This window comes from Trichomycterus rosablanca, chromosome 6 (assembly GCF_030014385.1).
Source record: "Trichomycterus rosablanca isolate fTriRos1 chromosome 6, fTriRos1.hap1, whole genome shotgun sequence".
Lineage (NCBI taxonomy): Eukaryota > Metazoa > Chordata > Actinopteri > Siluriformes > Trichomycteridae > Trichomycterus > Trichomycterus rosablanca.
This window is the reverse complement of record NC_085993.1, coordinates 32,772,344-32,792,356: the sequence shown is the minus strand read 5'-3', so window position 1 is coordinate 32,792,356 and position 20,013 is coordinate 32,772,344. Positions and strand designations below refer to the sequence as shown.

The following is a 20,013-nucleotide window of genomic DNA, read 5'->3' as shown; positions in this document are numbered from 1 at the left end:
CAACCTTTCTCCTTCTTACTTGTCTGATCTACAAGCCAACCAGCATGCTCAGGTCTTTCTCTGTTGGATTACTAACTATTCCACAGTCCATTTAACATGGGTTTGCCGATAGTGTCTTCTCTAGTCTGGCTCCCCGACTCTGGAACTCTTCGCCACATGTCCAACAAGCCAACTCTATCTTCATATTTAAATCTGAACTTCACACAAATCTCTTCTTTTTTTGGTAATTGGCATCAACTTTAAATCAGCCCTCTACCAAGACCTGTCTTTTTTCCATCTGTGATGCTATGTTTTTGTGTTGAGTTATTGAAAAACACTACATTATTATGATCTTTATTATATTAATCAAGCAAAATGCACCTGATCACAATTTGGAGTGCCTCAACAGAGTGAATAATGGATTTCAGTCTTTTTTAAAAACACATTTTCACTTGACTATGGGTGATTACACGTAGACTAAAGTGAAAAGGACAATTACACCCACTCAAAATTAAACCCAAACAAAATAATGTGTGCATACATTTCAGAGAATCTGGACACTTTCTGAAACAACCATATAATGTAATGATAGTGGTACAACGTCATTCTTGACATTTAATCAATTTCTTTAACAAGGGATAAAAGGGGCAGTGGTAGCCTAGTAGGTAGAGCTTTGAACTGTCAACTGACACTGTTGGGCCCTTGAACCTTAACACTCTCTGCTCCAGGGGCGCCGTACAGTGGCTGTGCCTGCGGTCTGACCCCAGCTTCCAAACAAGCTGGGATACGCAAAGAAAAAATTTCACTGTACTGTACGTCTGTGTATGTATATATGACAAATAAAGGCATTCATTCATTCAAAAACTAGAAACCAAAAAGTCAGATGTTAGCTAAAGGCTACAAATATTTACCACTAGTACTTTTAGATCCACTTTTAACCCAAACTGAGACAAACGCTGGCCAGTACCATATTCTTTTGAATATGAGGTATTCTGTTTGTACAGTTAGTTGAATTCATGGATTAAAAGCTAGAGCACTTTGTGAAATGCAAAAGAAAACAGAAAGCAATAAAAAACCTTGTATTAAAGTGAAATAATCAATCAAGTTGGGTATAAAACGAGCATCCATAGTTTTTTATGAACAAGAATTAATTGGAGCTTGCCAATTTCCCAAAACCTGCATCAGCAAATTTAGCAACAGTTTGAGAACAAAAAGAACTGCAGCGATTTAAGAAGTGAATACAATGAATAATATCAGCAAAATATTTGTGGATTATGGTGGAATCAATAACATCTATCCAACTCAAGGTTTTATCATGGTATTTTCTGCAATCAGATGGCTCAAGGGTGGGAAGAATGCTCGTGTACACTGTTTCCGCTAACCATTCAACCACTGTCTCAAAAATTTTAGGGACAAAAACAATATATGATTTAGTTTTAGCTGTATTATCACTTTTAATTATGTTAAAACTAACAGCAACCAAATGTCTAAAATCTGAAAAATGAAGTATTTTAAAAGAATAGGAACAGATGTAAATTATAATTAGCTGCCATAATTAACACTGTTCAAAGCTTTTTCCTTCAAATGGTCAAATCCCCCCACTCCACCCACATTCCAAAGTTTTTAAGTGCCATTGCACCCACTGTTTCTGGGCAGACACTCTGAGCCTAAAAAATGAACAAGTGAATTAATGAATAATAGTAAATGTACATTAGATATGGCATCATGAACATGCCAGTTTACATGAAGGTCAATGTTATATGATCAGTATCGTACACACTGGTGCTGGGTGAAGCATATTGGCCTGTATAGGTCATGATGGGACAGTAAATCATGCTGAGCTGCAGGAAATAGCATGCATATGGATTAGGATGAATGTCATTCATACAGTGTGCGCCAATCTGGATCAATCCTAATAAGGATCAGGTGTTCCCCCTATTTCCAATACATATTCAAATCTACACAGGTAACAGCGTAAACACGTGTCAGTGGTGCACCACTTGCAGGAGCAGAGATCGTGTATGACGCTGAAGGAGCTCGAACACCTGCCGACCCGATCTGGACTGAACCGGCCCTGAGCGTGACACATGACTGATATATGACTGAATCATTTAAATACAAACGAATCGATTCGTTGTACATAAAACCGAATCGTTTGTGCACATGCATGGAGAGAATAAATGCATTGCGTTGTGCAAGACGCGCATCGTGATTAAATGTGCAAACTGGAGGTGAGTGAGAGCGCAGCGGGAGAAGCGCATCGGTGCAGCATTTGCAGAAATGCACTTAATTTATTTTCATCCACCGCAATTCATCATCACCCGCAGTGACAACCCCGTCAGTGCATTGTAGCGCACACATGACTGAACTGTTAACGTTAATAAAACCATGCACTTACCGGTGAACTCCTCAATGCACACTATAGCGGCTGAGTCTGGAAGAGGATGCGCTGTATGTTGCCATCGTTTAGAGGGGATATGGTGCTAAACGAAGGCCGTACAGGGTTTAACGCGCACCGTCCTCCGCGCCTGCACCGGTAGGAGCTCCGCCGCGTGACGTAGATGCTCCGCCAAGATGCTCGTTATGGAAGGCCAAAAGGACCCACAAGCTCAAAAGACATCAGAAGTGCAAACAAAATATTATGGAAGGCCAAAATGTCCATAAAGCTATGTCAAGGATTCTCCATCGCCATAGTTTTAACCCAAGGTTCAGACCTGCAGCGATGCAATGCAACAAAGTGACCGGTTGTCATTCAATTTCAATTAGAGCTGGTGATTTCCGACAGCAGGAGGCAGAGGTGAAGTGTGCAAAGTCAGCAGCATGAAAAAGTTGAGCAAAATTCAACGTCTGGTTCCACTCAAGGTTTCTTTCTGTAATTTTAAGGGAGTTTTTCCTTGCTACTGTCACCCTCGGCTTGCTCAACAGGGGTTTTTGGTCTGTTGGTCCTGGATTCTGTAAAGTTGCTTTGAGACACTGTCCATTGTAAAAAGGGCTATACAAATAAATTTGACTTGACTTGATTTGACAAGTGGTGGTTACCAATAAGAGATGAGCATTAAGCAAAGCGATATGTGCATTATCTCTGCATTATCATTATCAATTTTTTACTAGAGATGGAAGAAAAACACATTGTGTTACATGTTGTGATGTCAAATTTCTGGAGTTTTTAAATACAGTGTCACTCACTGTCCACTCTATTAGACACTCCTACCTAGTTGGTCCACCTTGTAGATGTAAAGTCAGAGACGATCGCCCATCTATTGCTGCTGTTTGAGTTGGTCATCTTCTAGACCTTCATCAGTGGTCACAGGACACTGCTCACAGGGCACTGTTGGCTGGATATTTTTGGTTGGTGGACTATTCTCAGTCCAGCAGTGACAGTGAGGTGTTTAAAAACTCCAGCAGCATTGCTGTGTCTTATCCAATCATAAAACTGGGCTAACAAAGCATGCAGAGAAACAGATGGACTACAGTCAGCAATTGTATAACTACAAAGTGCTTCTATATGGTAAGTGGAGCTGATAAAATGGACAGTGAGTGTAGAAACAAGGAGGTGGTTTTAATGTTATTTGAAAGTGGTAAAGTAAAAAAATGGAAAGTTGCTAAAGTGTTTACGCTAAAAAAAGCTTCTGTCCTGTTGTGGACGTTGTCTTGTGCGTCACAACTCCAGAATGTGCAGTGGATTGGCTAGTCTAAATCACATCTGACCCTGACTAGGATAAGTGGTTGAAATAAATGAAAGGATAAATATTTTATATATATATTTAAAATTAATGTTTATATTAGCTATTATAATGGAGTAAGGTCTGAATTGGTGGTTTGCTGCTCTGAGACCACAATGGCCTGAGTACACAGGGAAACACTAGAAGCAGAACAGGGGCATTTAGAGCTGGTCGTCACTGTGTGTGTGTGTGTGTGTGTGTGTGTGTGTGTGTGTGTGTGTTGGGCGGGGGGGGATATTTCTAGTGAAGCACTGCAGTAAAGGAAATCTATTATTCAATAGTAGAATTGCTGTTCACAGAGATGTGTCATTGAGAACTACACTTTCAGTTTTATAACAAAGTCCAGTGCAGATAAATTTAAACATACCTTCTAAGCCCTTCATTCTCTATTATTTGAATACAGTGTATTAAATATTGCAAAATAGTAATTGCACACTTTCTTCTGCAATCTTTTGCACAGTGTAAGCTATTTAGCAAAAGAGTCTCCCAAGGCTTCATGTATGAGGAGGAAAGATTCTAGTGGATTGAAGGACACGGGTTCATCTCTGTAACATGACCAGCTGGATTAATATGAAAGTAAGCCAGTTCATTTCAGCCCTTGAGATATTTTATCTTTATCTTTGCAGTACTGGGAACAATTACAATTTTGACCAGCACAGGCAGTTGGAAAGGGGGGATTACTTCAACCCAAAATAAACAGCATATAGTTTTGTCAGATGTCTGAAAAATCTGATGCAGCTGATTTCTGGTAGAAAGAAAACATGCAAATAGTTCTGGCCCAACATTAATCTTATTTTTGTATTTCGTCTAGTGTGACACTATTAGTGTGGCTAAAAACCTGAATTTAATAGTTAGGAAAGATGTCCACATAATTTTGGCCATAAAGTGTTGAATAAAAAATTCACAACCTTAAAACAATACTTAAAAGCACAACTTATGTTCAAGTAAAATATTTTAGCAAGGAGCTCACGAAAAATAATTGATGAGTTTATTAAAGCTTTTACAAACCATTAACAAACTGAGTTGGTTCTGGAGGCAGCTGAAAAGCACAAGAATCCACAAGCCTTTTTATACAGAATTCTTCAATTTACTACAATTTAGCATTGTTTCCATTTGTGTATAATCTAAATACCATTATTTATTCATTTTTTGGAACATGGTGTCCTTTTAGTACCATTGTTTTCATTTTGTTGCTTGATTTTCCTAAGCTTGACATATTTTCCTTAATTCTCCAAATTTTCTGTTAAACATGTAAGAGTTTGTCAGAATATAGTCATTATTCATAGTATTAATAAAAGTTAGTCCAATATTATAACTGGCCTTTATTAATACTGATTAGTAAAAATATGTTGATTTGTAAATTGATTTTTACTGATGAAAAGAATATATAATTTGTTCTTTTTTAATAATACCGATTCACATCCGTATTATTTATATCATCTTCTCTTTCATGTAGATCCTACGTGCACTACAGACGACCCTTTGTTCACTGGAATTTGGAATAAGCTTGATGCACCTGCACAAGACACTATTAGAATACTTTGTTTCTCAATGTGTTCTGAGTTTGCTCTTAGTTTTCTCCAACTGTCCCTGGATTTTTTTGTACATGCAGAAACTATTTTATAGTTTATTTGATTTACATTATTTGTTAATGACTGATTTTACACTGATCATCATCAGAATACACTTAATTTTTGGGCGACACGGTGGCTCAATGGGTTGCACTGTCACCTCACAGCAAGAAGGTCCTGGGTTCAATCCCCAGGTGGGGCAGTCCGTGTCTGTGTGGGTTGCCTCTGGGAGCTCCGGTTTCCTCCCAAAGACATGCAAGTAAAGGGAATTGAAACTACAAAAATGTCCATGACTATGTTTGACATTAAACTTGTGAACTGATGAATCTTGTGTAACCCAGTGATTACCTGTTTTGTCATGAATGTAACCAAAGTGTGTAAAAGATGACGTTAAAATCCTAATAAATAAAAATAAAAACCTATTTGTTTTTACTAAATATATATTAAATCTAAAATATAAAAAGGATTATTAAAATATAGAAAGGATTAAAAAACCTGACCTAACTACTGTATTTAAACTTGTATGACTCCATTATTTTTCCTGCATGTTCATGACCACACCAACCCTGTAATAACTTAGGGGTTACTGCCCAGAAACACCTAAAGAGCTTTATCTGTAACAAGAAATACTTCATGAACTGAATTACCATTTGTTTGTCATTTCAGAGATGTTTTAATGCACTTTAATGCTGTTTTAATATACTTTTAGAGAAATTTCCATAAACGTTCCAGCCAATTCTTTAGCATATATTTAAATTACCAGCATGGTCTGTAATGTGATCAGCGGACACACTGCACTGTTGTTCACTATTACCTCCTGTACAGAGATTACTTTTAATGCTTTAGACGACGAGGCAAAAAGTTCTTTGTTCCCACCCAGCTTGAAGTCATTAGAGGTAAAGTCTGGCTCTTTGTGACTATTGCATGAATGCACGTCAAAAAATTCAACAACAAAGTGATTTCCATGCACATGCATATTTATTTATTACACATTAAGTGTAAACATCATTTAATGAGACAAAAAGCCAATATGGTGTTAAAACTCTGTTACACATTCACTAAACCTAGTCTAAGAAAAAGTACCATTACATCAGAACAATGCCAGTAGCATAACAACACATTCACAGTCGCAAGCTTGCTGATCCCCAGTAAAGATCTCAACATATACAGACTCATCAATATACAGATTTGTTTCTCGTTTCTACAATAGCAGTGACTGGCGAGGACTTGGCGAACATTTGCACGTTTTCAAACATCTGACTGGACAATTAACTTAACAATTAACAGTTAACTCATCCCTTGGCTGCAGCATGGTTGTGTCCCATTTATAGTTAGGAGTAGGTTATGTTTGCCTGTTTAGTAGAAAAATAAAAAAAAATAAACCTTGGCATTTTGGCAATTAGAGAAATGTATAAAAATGAAAACCTGAAGTTTGTTATTGGGGCCAAAGCTGCATTGCCCGTTGTGCTGCAGGTATCGAGTTATTCCTGTTAATGTTCTCCACAATTAGCACTTCAAAGGGGGTTAAATTGGGGATCACAAGCACCATCATACATGTACGCGTGACAAATGATTTTAAAAGATAACGATGACTAAAAGAAGTTTGCATAAATAAGGTGAATAAAAGACGAGGGGTGGTGGGCTGACCATCTGCATAACCCGACAGGAAGCTCCAACTCTATTCCTGATCCTCCTCTGTGACAGTAGGGCTGGTCTGCTCTGATGTCACACCTAAAACACAGAGTAACACCAACCAGTTTTACTGTTGTCAGCAATTCTGCTAAAAAATACATTTATTTTAATAAATCAGTCATTGAATGGTGGTTGGAATGCCAGCTCTGGCTTCTAGCAAGTTACTAATCCCAACATATTCTTCACCACATTTGTCTGGCTACATTAAAACAATTACTTCTTTCTTCCATGAAAAACATTTATGCTACAGCCTACAAGGACATTCCAAAGATTTGTGTACTTTTAACCATAAACTCTCTCGTCATGTCCTTGTTAGACAGAAAAGGCTAAGGTGAACCATCTGGAACATCCCAGCAACAAAGTAGTGACTACATAAGCTACCATAGAAATCACCTGGCAAAACTCTTGCCATCCCCTTTTAATACCATAAGTTCCTAGCAAACACCTAGATATCACTTGGGATACCCCCTAGCAACCCCCTAGGAGAATTTCTTTATATAATTAATTTATTACATTTTATTACAATTATTTGTTAGCAATAACTGTGGCTAAAACACATGAATGTAATTATTAGAAGGGGTGTCCCAATACTTTTGTCTATATAGTGTAAATTGTCTGTGGAGTTTCATCAGTAAGAAATCAACACAGTAAAAACCAGAGGCAAAGTAGTAACTGAGGAATGAGACTAATTTGATGTAATTTAACCATACAGCATCAAGTAGAGGAAAAAACTTTTCCTTCATTACTTTCACTATGGTGTGTGTGTGTGTGTTGACAGTAAGGGGTTTTAAGTAACTGTATTAGCCTCAGTTGTTTACATTTTTTAGAATCAATGTTTCTTAATGGTTGTTATTGACTGGGGTCAGACTAACTGCAAAATTCAGTCTGGTCAGGGTTCACACAGTCAAACCACAAACTGAAAACCAGCTGAAAGCTTTTACAGTATTAAGTACTAATTGCAACTAGCAGAAAAGGAGACGCTTCGAAGCCAGGTATTGCACCTTCACTTGTTTAGGCTGGCCATGATTCCATCACTTTTTAAAAATGAGCATTTCACAAAACCACATTCTTTTCTGTCAAACACCTGCCATAACTTGTTAGTAATGGTAACATTCTAAGGATGTCAATGATAACAGAGAAAGAAGTCAATGTGCGATTAATGCTGTTGGTTTAAAATGTAGTTCTTTTCCAACAGGTAATACTTGATTTCAATTGAGAATGCAGCACCAATGTTTCCTGGTGGAACCTGACCTGCCACGACCCTGTCCAGGGTAAGGCGGTTGTTAAAAATGAAATGAAATAAACACCTGTTGATGTGTTTTATATTTTGATGGGGTTATTAGTTAACCACCAACTAAAATTGGTTGGTTAATCAGTCAAAAGTAATTGGCAAAAGTTGCATTCCTATAATATACACTGATCAGCCATAACATTAAAACCACCTCCTTGTTTCTGCATTCACTGTCCATTTTAATAGCTCCACTCGCCATATAGGAGCACTTTGTAGTTCTACAATTACTGGCTGTAGTCCATCTATTTCTCTACATACCTTTTTAGCCTGCTTTCACCATGTTCTTCAATGGTCGGGACCCCCACAGGACCACCACAGAGCAGGTATTATTTAGGTGCACTGTAGTGCATTATTTCTCAGCACTGCAGTGACACTGAGGTGGTGGTGGTGCGTTAGTGTGTGTTGTTCTGGTATGAGTGGATCAGACACAGCAGCGCTGCTGGAGTTTTTAAATACCGTGTTCACTCACTGTCCACTCTGTTAGACACTCCTACCTAGTTGGTCCACCTTGATAGATGTAGATGTAGTAGTCAGAGATGATCACTCATCTATTGCTGCTGTTTGAATTGGTCATCTTCGAGACCTTCATCAGTGGTCACAGGACGCTGCCCATGGAGCACTGTTGGCTGTATATATTTTTGGTGGGTGGACTATTCTTAGTCCAGCAGTGACAGTGAGGTGTTTAAAAACTCCAGCAGCATTGCTGTGTCTTATCCACTCATACCAGCACAACACACACTAACACACCACCACCATGTCAGTGTCACTGCAGTACTGAGAATGATCCACCACCCAAATAATACCTACTCCGTAGTGGTCCTGACCATTGAATAACAGGGTAAAAGAAGGCTAAAAAGGTATGTAGAGAACAGATAGACTACAGTCAGTAATTGTAGAACTACAAAGTGCTTCTATATGGTAAGTGGAGCTGATAAAATGGACAATGTGTGTAGAAACAAGGAGGTGGTTTTAATGTTATGGCTGATCGGTGTATTTATCAGGACTGTATTAATTTTGTAATACTGTAATATTTTATGCTTGTCAGTAACTCATAATTTTTTTTTACTCTCAGAGTTACAGGTTTAAACAATAAGAGTGCGTCTTTAGACATAGCCAATCGTGCCTGTGGGTGGCTGACATAAAAAAAAAAAAGATCAAACACAAAAACACCAAGTTTTGTTAAAATATTTGTGAAAATGAAGAAACATTTCTGGATGATTTTGCTTGCTTGGATAAATTTGAACTATAACAGTCCTAACTGCTAGTTTAATATGATAAAATCCTAGTTTGTCTACAATATGTTGGGATAACTTGGTAAATCCTAATTATGAACAGAATTATAAAAAACAATGATAACAGGCAAATCACATGATTATTTTGTTGTTTGATAAAGCTGGACGCATGAAGCCCTGCCAACAATAATCCTAGATTTCTTTTCCTAAGGCTTAAAACAGGTGAAAATGATTTACTAGGTTGCCATTATTTTTGAAAGAAATTTGATATGAAGCCAGGCAGACAAAGTTCTGAACACATGCTGTACAGATTTGAAAATCACTATTCTTACTTGAGGCATCATCATCAGCAGACTTCTTTTCGTCCTCCATATAGCCAAAGCTCAACAGCTTGCTCATGCTAACAGGAGCGGATGTCTTCTTAACGTGTGACCTGCAGGGCAGAGTAATTATCACTAGTAAAAAAAAAATATATATAAAATCATATACTTTGAACTGGGAATTCTAACCACGTGTCTCAAGCATTACTAGCGTGCAGATTTTTTTTGTAAAATTGTAAAACAATTTTCAAATGTAATTTCTTTCATTATGCTCTTAGAGACAAAGCTTATATTTCTAATTAGGCCACCAGTAACATTTATTTATCACCTGGGATTTATTCATTCCTACAGGGGAAAACTGTGGTAACATGTACAACAATAGCATAACAATATCAGCAACAACACAGTGTTTTCAAATGTGACACCAATATTCGAGCTAGACAAAATACTTTTTATTTCTTTTAACAGCTGATTTATTTTTGATCATTTTAATAACTTCTCCAGGATTTGCAGGACTGTGAGAAGCCTAAAGTATATCTTCACAATGCAAAAAGGAAGAATGCTGGAAAATACATGAAAGTGTAATACTGGCACCTACATTCTTTTGTACTTGTTGGCCTCCTCAATTTCTTCTGGACTCATAGCGAGGTTCTCCATCTTGGAAGTTGCGTTGTCAACTCCTAAAATCTACAGAAAAGATAAGAAAATCTATAAATGCATTATCAACTTTCATTTCAAATGAGACTAAGATAAATTATGATGAAGATGAGATGAAACATGCAAGGTAATGGAAAAGATTTACAGAGACAAATGACCGAATCACAAAACAAATGAAGATGAAATTGTTTACAAATTAGACAAAACAGTCTTTCACACATGTTAAACACACGCTGGAACCAGAGCTGGGATCTCGAATACATCGTAACTAATTAGCTCACAACTAATGCAATTACGACCTCTGCTGGCTGATTGATGGCGCCTGGACAGAGATGAGAAAAGAGTGCTCTAAGGGTGTGTCTCTCCGTACACAGTGCTGAGCTGCACTCATCAATGTGTAGGTGATAAGATGCATACGGCATGCTGCCCACGTGTCGGAGGGTGCGTGGGTTAGGTTTGTTCTCCTCAATCAGAGCAGGGATCGGCATTGGTGTAGATAAAGCATGACACAATCTGGCAATTGGACGAGTTAAAAATGGAGAAAAAGGGGAGAAAATGCATATAAAAAAAGAAAAAAGAAAGAAAAACGATAGGTACAGCTGTGGTACTGAAAGACTAGGTCTTAATTGGTTAATTAGCCTGTCAATTAAATCTGTGATGAGGCAGAATGAGCACAGGTAAAGTTTTTTACAGAATCATTATCATCTTTAAAAGTGAACAGGATTACAGCCGTGGACATGAAAGCAGAAAAAGGGAAGGCAAGGTTCATCAGGCATCATAGGGGCATGATCATTGGTTAAAATAAATATTATCCTCCATTTGTAGGTCAGCTATCATGTAAAATGCTTTAGGAAGTCTGTTATCTTAGTTGATGGTGTCTAGTGTACATTGTGATGGAGTCGACTTACGTCTGATTATCGTGTGTGCACTAGAAAACCAAAGCAAGTCAGTAAGTGTCTATTTGCACCAATGGAGGGCTGTCTGTGCTTTTGTGTTCGCTATCCAGAAGCTAGATTATTAATAAGTTTTCACTAGTTAAAGCAAAACCAATAAGAGTATTAGTATATATGTTATAAATGTACTGTATATTAACTTTGTCCAAAACTAAATCTGTATGTGATCTATACTATATTATTTGCAATGTGATCAATAATGACCTCCAACAGCTGTAGCTACAATTACAGTTTGCCAGTTGATGGGTCAATGTGTTTCTTGTTCTATTCATTTGTATTGCACTTTGGGGCCACAGTAACTTTATGATATTTTGAAGCCATGAAAATTTGCTTCTGAACTTTACATCCATAAAATGTAATCAATTTACACTAGCTTTGATTACATGCAGGCTGTTAAGATGTTAACAATGCAAATACAAGCTCGATGATTGAATTTAAAATAATTTACTTACATTCTTGAAATACAGTAAACTAAGGCTGATGTAAATTTAAATCCAAGCTATCAATGGCCTAAACTTTTCAATAATCATTAAATAAAATAATAAAAAAACATGCAAACATTCCTTAATTAGGGGAAATCATGTTTAGTTTTTTTTCTTATTAATAATGAGAATAGTGTGCAATGCTAGACCTTTAAAAACATGCTTTACTTTCTTTTTAAACCATCCATGAGAAATTAACCAGAGAATTCTGCACCAATGACATCACTTAGTCAGTATCAATCAAGAAGCTCCCAGTTTACAGCACTACATGAATTTTTAAGAGTTGGAGTCAGAACTCCTGCATGTTACAGACACAATGATAGGATATCGTTGGTCTATTCTTATGTCTTCTGCTCTTAACTGCTTTGATATTTTGCTCTCTGACACTAAACAGTTACATTTTCATTAAACAAGATCCAAACACATGGATATGACTTGGCGACAAAATATATTTGTAGGTAGGTCCAAAGCTGATGATGTACTTGAGAGAGAAAAAAGGACTTTGATGCAAAGTGACTGTATTTAAGCAAAAAAAGTGGTTGGAATTTGTACAGGGAAGAGTGTGCAAGATCTCAAACAGAGCTTTGCACTACGGTGCACCGGCCTCCTGTCTGTGATTGATGCAAATATTTTACATGGCTGTCTGAGTCACTGTGGGATGACTATCTAGCAAATGATTGTAATTAAAGATCCTTTTTAAACATATTGGGAAAACTTTCACATAATTTAATATACACAGTTTATAAAACTAAGAGTCATAAGTAGGTTAAGTTAGAAATACATATTACCTGGGTTCTTCAGACTGAGCCTGCAACTTCAATAAATTAAATATGTATCCAAATTAACAATATATGATTGTGGCACATATCAGAATAAAAAAAAAAAAAAAAAAAAGAAGTTTGATTTTATGAATGTTTTGATTAAATAGATTTAAAACCAAAATGAAAAAAGAAAAAAAAAACACACCAAAAAAGCAATCAATTCTATAAATGAGGCGGATGAAATGGAATTAAATAATTAATTAAATAATGAATGCAGCTAATTGATTAAATAAGTTTGAAAATGGATTTCTGCAGAACAATAAATGATGGAGTGCCATGGTGACATGGAAATGGCTGCAATCTTCACCTTGTCATCCCATGCAGTACACTCATCAGTCCCAAACGGGGCCACCAGCCTCTGTGAGGATGCTTTACTTTGACTGTAAGCACAAAATCACTGTAACTCAAGCCCAGTTTTAGTTTGAACTAAACCACAAGCACACAACTCTACTGTGTTCTCTTAATATCACCATGCTAAGACTTATTACTTATTAAATGTGTATTACAAAACTACATCTTATTGCCAAAAATATGTACACAATGCAGAGGATATGAAAGATCTACACAACCCTGTTAAAATGCCAGGTGTTTGCGGTTTTAGATTTATTTCCACCTTCAATGTGTGTGACCTATAATCTGTGCAATTCGAATAAAAAACAAACTGAAATTGTTTAGAGGGGAAAACTAAAACTAAAAAATTATGATGCTGCATAAGTATGCACACCCTGTTATAATCTGGGATGTGGCTGTGTTCAAGATGAACCAATCCCATTCAAACTCATGTTAAATAGTAGTACACAGCTGCCATCAATTAAAGTGACTGATTAACCTCATATAAAGCTGGATGTTTCTGTCATTTACTTATATTTACTTAAAATACATTACAGGAAAAGCTATGGTCCACAAAGAATTTACAAGGCATCAAAGGCATCTCATTGTTTCTACTGAATGGCACAAATTATAAATCACTTTAACGGTGGAACATTTCTAAAATTATTTATCTTATGATAATTTACAACAGAAAAACCTGGCATTCTAACAGTAGTGTGTTCACTGTATATATTACACACACAGTTGCAACTAGAACTATTGAACTTAAAAAAAAGATATGAAATTTGGAACTCCAAACTTGTCTTCAGAACTACAGTTTGCTTTAAATGAAGTCTTTGTCCATCAAATAATTCAGCAAATGAACACAATAAATGATGTAGGATATTTTACTACTGCCATGTGACAGAAATTCAACCCCTAAATAATATTGCTCACCTGCTGATAGTCTGTCTGACCTAAAGTTGGATTACAACATGATTAAATACATTGGAACTTAATAATCCTTAATTGGCTACAGTTGTAATGCAATATATACACACCACTTAAAAATTTGAGTGTTTAAGGTGTGCTGAAACCATGGTACGATTTTATTGTACCATAAGGACAATGGGTAAAAGAAGATTTCCAAGACCTAGAGATGTTCCACCAAGTACTTAGGTTGGGGGTTGAATAATAGTGCACATGGTACATTTGTCAAAGGAACTAGATGTTTTACTATTTATTTATGCATTTTTGTTTTCTCCCTTTTTCTCCTGATTTAGCACAGTCAATTTGTCTTCTGCTACTGTGGGTCCCTGATTGTGTTTGAGGAGGGTATATTGCTGCTTACGTGCCCTCCAACGCCTGCGCAGTCCAAGCGGACCCGTGCTTCAGCACAGATGCCTCTATCCGCTAACCAGGGTCCTTGCAAAGCATTTGAAGACCCCACCCATTTAGTCTGGTCATTTCCCCACCCAGCAGACACGGTTGCCAATTTGCATCTGCTGCAGGCACTGTCAATTATGCCCGCTAGATGGCGCCCAGCCAACTGGTAGCAGAGCCGAGATTCGAACCGGGGTGTTCAGAATCCCTGCACCGGTGTGCTAGCGGAGAACTACATGTTTTTCATGTAAATAAAAAATTACGTTAACTTCCGTCATCAAAATTGCTTGTACGAATAAGTATTGATTTCACTGTTTACTAAGACTTCTTGTTGTATGATATTTGTATTTAATTCTATACATCATCATAATACGTTTTAAGGTGAGGGGGGTTAAATATTTCCTATTGCAACTGTAAATAAAATTATTTATTACCAACCACTCTGGCTACATTTTTGAGATATGTCCTTAAGCACAAAGAGTCTATAAAGAGATGGGTTGGGTTGGTTACACTGAGTCCTAATTTTAAACCATTTTAAACACCTTTGGGATAAACTGAAACCCCAATTGTGAAGCAGGGCTAGGAAGGAGGGTTTAAATTAGGGATGTTAATGATTAAATGATAGATAAAGTTGTTGTTTGATTAATTCTGTCAGAGAAAAACAAAAATCAACCATATATTTTTTTTTACCAACAGCTGATGGTAACACATCTTAAAGTGGAACAGTGGGCATGAACAAGAGTTCATTTCTGACTTCTCCTTACTCTCCCACAATGTGTGTGTGCCAGATCACTGCAGTACCAATGTCAATCATTTTGAAAATGGTTGTCTAAAAGAGTAATGGTCAGGTGTCCACAAACATTTGGCCATATAGTGTAAACTGGCCTTCAATTCAGAAAGAAAAAGCATGTATATATTAAAAAAAAAACATTTATCAAAGTCCACATGAAGTGACATGTAGACACGCTTGAATTCTGAGTATTTAGTTTGGCCTTAAAACCAGTCACATTATTCTATTTAAAACAGTTTAAAAACACACTTTAATAAACATTCAGCATATATTGTTCTTATTTTCACTTAGGAACTACACATGGCATTTTATCAGGGTGTTCAAACAGAAGAATATCCTTCATAAATAAGAATCATTAGGACTCTTTCTGCATAAGAGTCCTAATAATTTGGACAGAGCTGGGTGAAGATCTTTTTACTAAATATTAAAATAACAAAACATAACATTCTTAGAAATGAAACTTCACCTTTGATTATTTTCACCACTAAACCAGTCGGAGGCCTTTTGTGAGCCGCCAGATTTGGAGTCACCATCTTCATTGTCATGTGACAGTAAACCTAGTACAGAAATGTAAGACTTGGGTAAGAATCACTATATAAAAAAGAGGCACATATGAAAACAGATGGCTTAAATAGAGTGAGCATTTACCCTTGTGGCCTCCTTGCTTTGCAAGTTTAACATAGTCTGAATCACAGGCCTGAATACCAACTCGTCTGCCCTTGCCTTTCTCCATGGGTGTGGCGTCATCAGCACTTTGGGACAGGCCGGGAATCTGTGATGTGGGACCAGCTGCACCATTTGAATTGGGAACAGTGGCTCTCATTCCTTTTCCACAGCACAAAGAACAATGCTTTAAACATTTTTTAAAAATCCTGCAGATTATTAACACATAAAACATAATGCAGAAAAGTGGTAGATAGTGTCCTAATATATAAACAATGCCATTTTATTGCGCCATTTTCATTTATAATATGCAATTTGTAAAACGGTTCATGTCTCTTCATTGGTGCTACCGGACACACTTTCTTAAGTCTAATGCTTTTTAATGAACCACCCATTTAGACTGAGCTCAAGTTAATACATTTGCAGTCGTTATAAATATGGCCATACAAAAAACTTTAGAAAGAAATTCTGAAATTTATTATTTTTTTAAATATTTTTTCCCCTATGCCGAACCCTGCCCTGACCTAGGAGCACAAAGCTAACCCATATCCCCTCCGAAACATAGGCAGCAGACGGATGCATTTTTGCCACCCACACATTGATGAGTGTTGTGCCACCTAGCGTTGCATGCGGAGAGACACACCCTAAGGGCACTCTTCCTCATCTCTGTGCAGGCACCTCTAATCAGCCGGCAGAGGTCGTAATCGCATTCTGACAGAGAGAGACCCACATCCGGTTCTTTGTCCCGCCCTCCAACTGAGCAACCGGCCAATCGTTGCTCATACAGCCACTCAGCCTCGAACCGGTAAGGCAGAGCTGGATTCAATACGATGTACTTAGAATCCAGCTCTGGTTGCAGCGTTTCTTTTTACCGTTGCGCCACCTGAGCGGCGAAATTCATGTACATTTTTTAACAATTAATCATTTAACTAAAATTCATGTTGTTTATAAAATATAATAAGAAGAACCATTTACTAAGTGTGTAAGTAAAATCTAATCTTTAACTTGCTAATGTAAAAAATTTTTTTTTTCTATCTGTATTGTCTTCTTGATCTTAAGTCAGAAAGTGTTTACAGAGTGTTATTTATTTATTAACATTTTAAGGTCCATGATTTACATATTGGTTACAGGCACGGGGAGAACATGCAAACTTCCCACAGAAAGAAACCAGACTACTTCACTTGGGAATTAAATCCAGGACCTTCTCACTGTGAGGCAACAGTGCTACCCCTTGAGTCGCTGTGCCATTCGTTTGCACAGTAAAGAAGAGCGCATAACATGCTGATGTCTATATCGACAATAATATAACAAGAAATCCCTTTCATGCTGCACCCACTAAGTTCCCTTTCATTCCTGATATTTAATTAACCCATTTAAGCTTTTAATTTGACAAAAAAGAAGAGTGCCTTAATTACAACTTGGCTGCTACATGAACCCAGCTCATGTCATAGGAGGGAAAAGCAAATGATGCAACACTACTAATACAGCTTTATGACAGCTCAGATTGGTATAACTGTTTAATTATTGTAACTAGGGATGCATCGATACCATTTTTTCCCAACCGAGTACAAGTACATGTATTTTTGTACTTGCCGATACCGATAACTATACCTATTTCGAATACTGTTGTTTTTTTTTAAACAAAAACACACGTGAGAAGTGACGAGAAGTTTAATGATACCACGTCCAAAAATGCACGTCAACAAGTAGCGAGTGATCAAAGTGTTTGTGCGCTGATGTGATGAAATCAAGGAGGAAAATAAATGAATCTGAGTGGATTTGGCAACACGAATAGCATGGATTGTTCTGTAGTGAGTTGGAGGTTAATAAATATTTTTGCAGTGTTGGTGTTTTGTTGTTATGTTTTGTAGAGAACGATCAGGTCAGAAATACTGTAAAACGTGTGTGTGCTGGTGTATTCTGATATAAACTATATTATCCCCCCTATATTGTCCCACCTGTTTACACTCCTCTCCTGCGTTTCCCCTCACACCGTATCCTGCGTTCTCATTGGCTGTTCGACATGTCACTCATTCCCAGTCGCACATCTGAGATCAGATATCTGACGTGCTAGAAAACTCGAGCGCTCGGTGAGCCGGTCGGATCGAGTTGTTGGATAGTTCACACTTAGCGATCGAGAGCCGAGTTTTGATCGCCGAGCGAACGCCGAGTTGCTCCCGAACCGGCAAATCTAGCGCCGACCAGTCGCCGAGCGAAAATCAGGGCAAAAATCGTGTGGTGTGAACCAGGCATAACGCAGCAACGTGCACTAGGCACACGGTATCGGATGTTTAGTATCGGAACCTCGTTTGCAAGTACGAGTACAAGTTAATGAGCGCGGTATCTGGCAAATACCCGATACCAGTATCGGTACTCATGCATCTCTACTTGTAACTATTAATTATAGTACAAACACAACAAGAAATCTCTGGAGTTTAAAAGCTAAAGTGCAGATCACATGTTCCATTTAAGGATTATTATTTATGATAATATAAGGACTCTTCAAAATAAACCTTTTTCTTCCTTATAGATTGAAACATCCTCCAGCTTACTGTTGTGTGTGGTCCCACTTTACAATACCCTTGATAGGGCTGATCCACTTGATCAGTGGTTATGGTACTGGACTAGTAATCAGAAGATTATTGGTTCAAGCTCCACCGCTGCCAGGTTGCCACTGTTGGGCCCCTGATCAAGTCCCTTAACCCTCACTTGTTTGCACTGTATTAATAAACAATTGTAAGTCGCTTTGTATAAAAGCATCTGCTAAATCAGGGTTTTTCAAACCCTGGGTCGCGGCCCTTAGGTGGGTAGTGAGCCGAAAAAAATGGGTTGCAGAGAAAATAATAAGATCTAAATAAACTCTTTCGTGAATGCCCCCTTGTGGAGATTTTATGTTACATCTTGTAAACCACAGTGGGACCAGATTGTACAGACAGAGAGTAAGATGCATTGCTGGTGTTGCCAGGGTCGTGTAAAAATCATGGTCAAAATGTGGGTTTGAAAAATCCTGTGCTAAATTATGTAAATGTTCCTCAGCTATTGTTCATCATGATGATGGTGTGTACATTAATCATTTAATTGAAATACATGGGCAGTATGTATGGTTTTGACCAATGCTCAAAGAATATTGAAAACATAAAAAAAAGGTCAAGCAGTGTATAATCTAATCGTTTTAAAGTAATATTTCAAGCTAGACACCCCACCTACACCCCAGCTCGAAATGCCACCGCATGGTAATAAAAAAAAAAGAGATTGTTTCTAGGCCTTTGATCAGCCTTACCTGGTTTACTGCGCCGGTAGTTGGGCTCAGCAGACATGTCTGATGTGTAGTCTACAAGGACAAAATAAGTCAAACTGAAAATGAACAGTCCTTTAAATTGCGTTAGTTATTTGAGTGCAATTTAGAAATCGAGAGATTTGGGTACGCAAATGAGATGCGCAAGTGCACGCTGCATATCAAACCAGACTAAAAATAGACACTGCTACTTGTAGCGTAAAGCGGCTAACAAATCACAAATATTTTACGACATGCAATTATTGTATTAATATATATGTATGTATAAATCTTATTAGAGTATTTATGAACAAACTAATGAAATATATGAATAATGTCCGACACTTTGGTAGCTAGCTAGCTAGCTTCAGTGCTAGAGGGCGAGGCTTCTGGTCGCCTGGTAACAAAAGCAGCATCAGGAGCAACACACCACATAGTATCACTCGCTTAAACATTTACAGCCATTTAAATGCATTACAGCACAAACACGCTGTAGTAAATACTGCGTATGCAGCTATGAAACATATTTTTGTAATAAATACATGGTTTCAGATTTAAATATGACTTCAAATGTGCTTACGCTATTTGACCGACGGGAGCTGTATGGATCTAATCCTCTCGTTTCTCCGTTCTACTTCTTCTCCAGATTACGCTGCACATTTCGCTCTGCACAGTCTACTGATATGTACACTGGCGCCATCTGCTGACTCAAGGACGAAATTTAACTCCATTCAATTCCAGTCACGATGTCGCAGTGGGTCCGGAAGCACTACCTGACTACAAACACCGACAAACTTTCCCTTTTAGACACACACACACACACACACACACACACACACACACACACACACACACACACACACACACACACACA

At 37.6% G+C, this 20,013-nt stretch overlaps 2 protein-coding genes across 2 annotated transcripts in view; both read right to left on the bottom strand.

Moving 5' to 3' along the window:
• pkp4 (plakophilin 4) overlaps nt 1–2,487 on the bottom strand; it is a 79,726-nt gene extending 77,239 nt beyond the window's left edge. The window contains exon 1 of the mRNA XM_062997685.1: nt 2,378–2,487. The gene's annotated coding sequence lies outside the window, so the exon portion shown is untranslated. The remainder of the gene's footprint in view (nt 1–2,377) is intronic.
• Nucleotides 2,488–6,231: 3,744 nt separating this feature from the next.
• c6h7orf57 (chromosome 6 C7orf57 homolog) lies at nt 6,232–19,828 on the bottom strand. Its single transcript, XM_062996862.1, has 8 exons — nt 19,720–19,828; nt 19,146–19,196; nt 15,851–16,027; nt 15,669–15,759; nt 13,028–13,100; nt 10,406–10,494; nt 9,820–9,920; nt 6,232–7,003 (listed from the first exon to the last, which is right to left on the bottom strand). The coding sequence occupies exons 2-8, from the start codon at nt 19,180–19,182 to the stop codon at nt 6,951–6,953; spliced, it is 621 nt and encodes a 206-aa protein (XP_062852932.1). The 5' UTR covers nt 19,183–19,196; nt 19,720–19,828; the 3' UTR covers nt 6,232–6,950.
• Nucleotides 19,829–20,013: the final 185 nt, after the last annotated feature.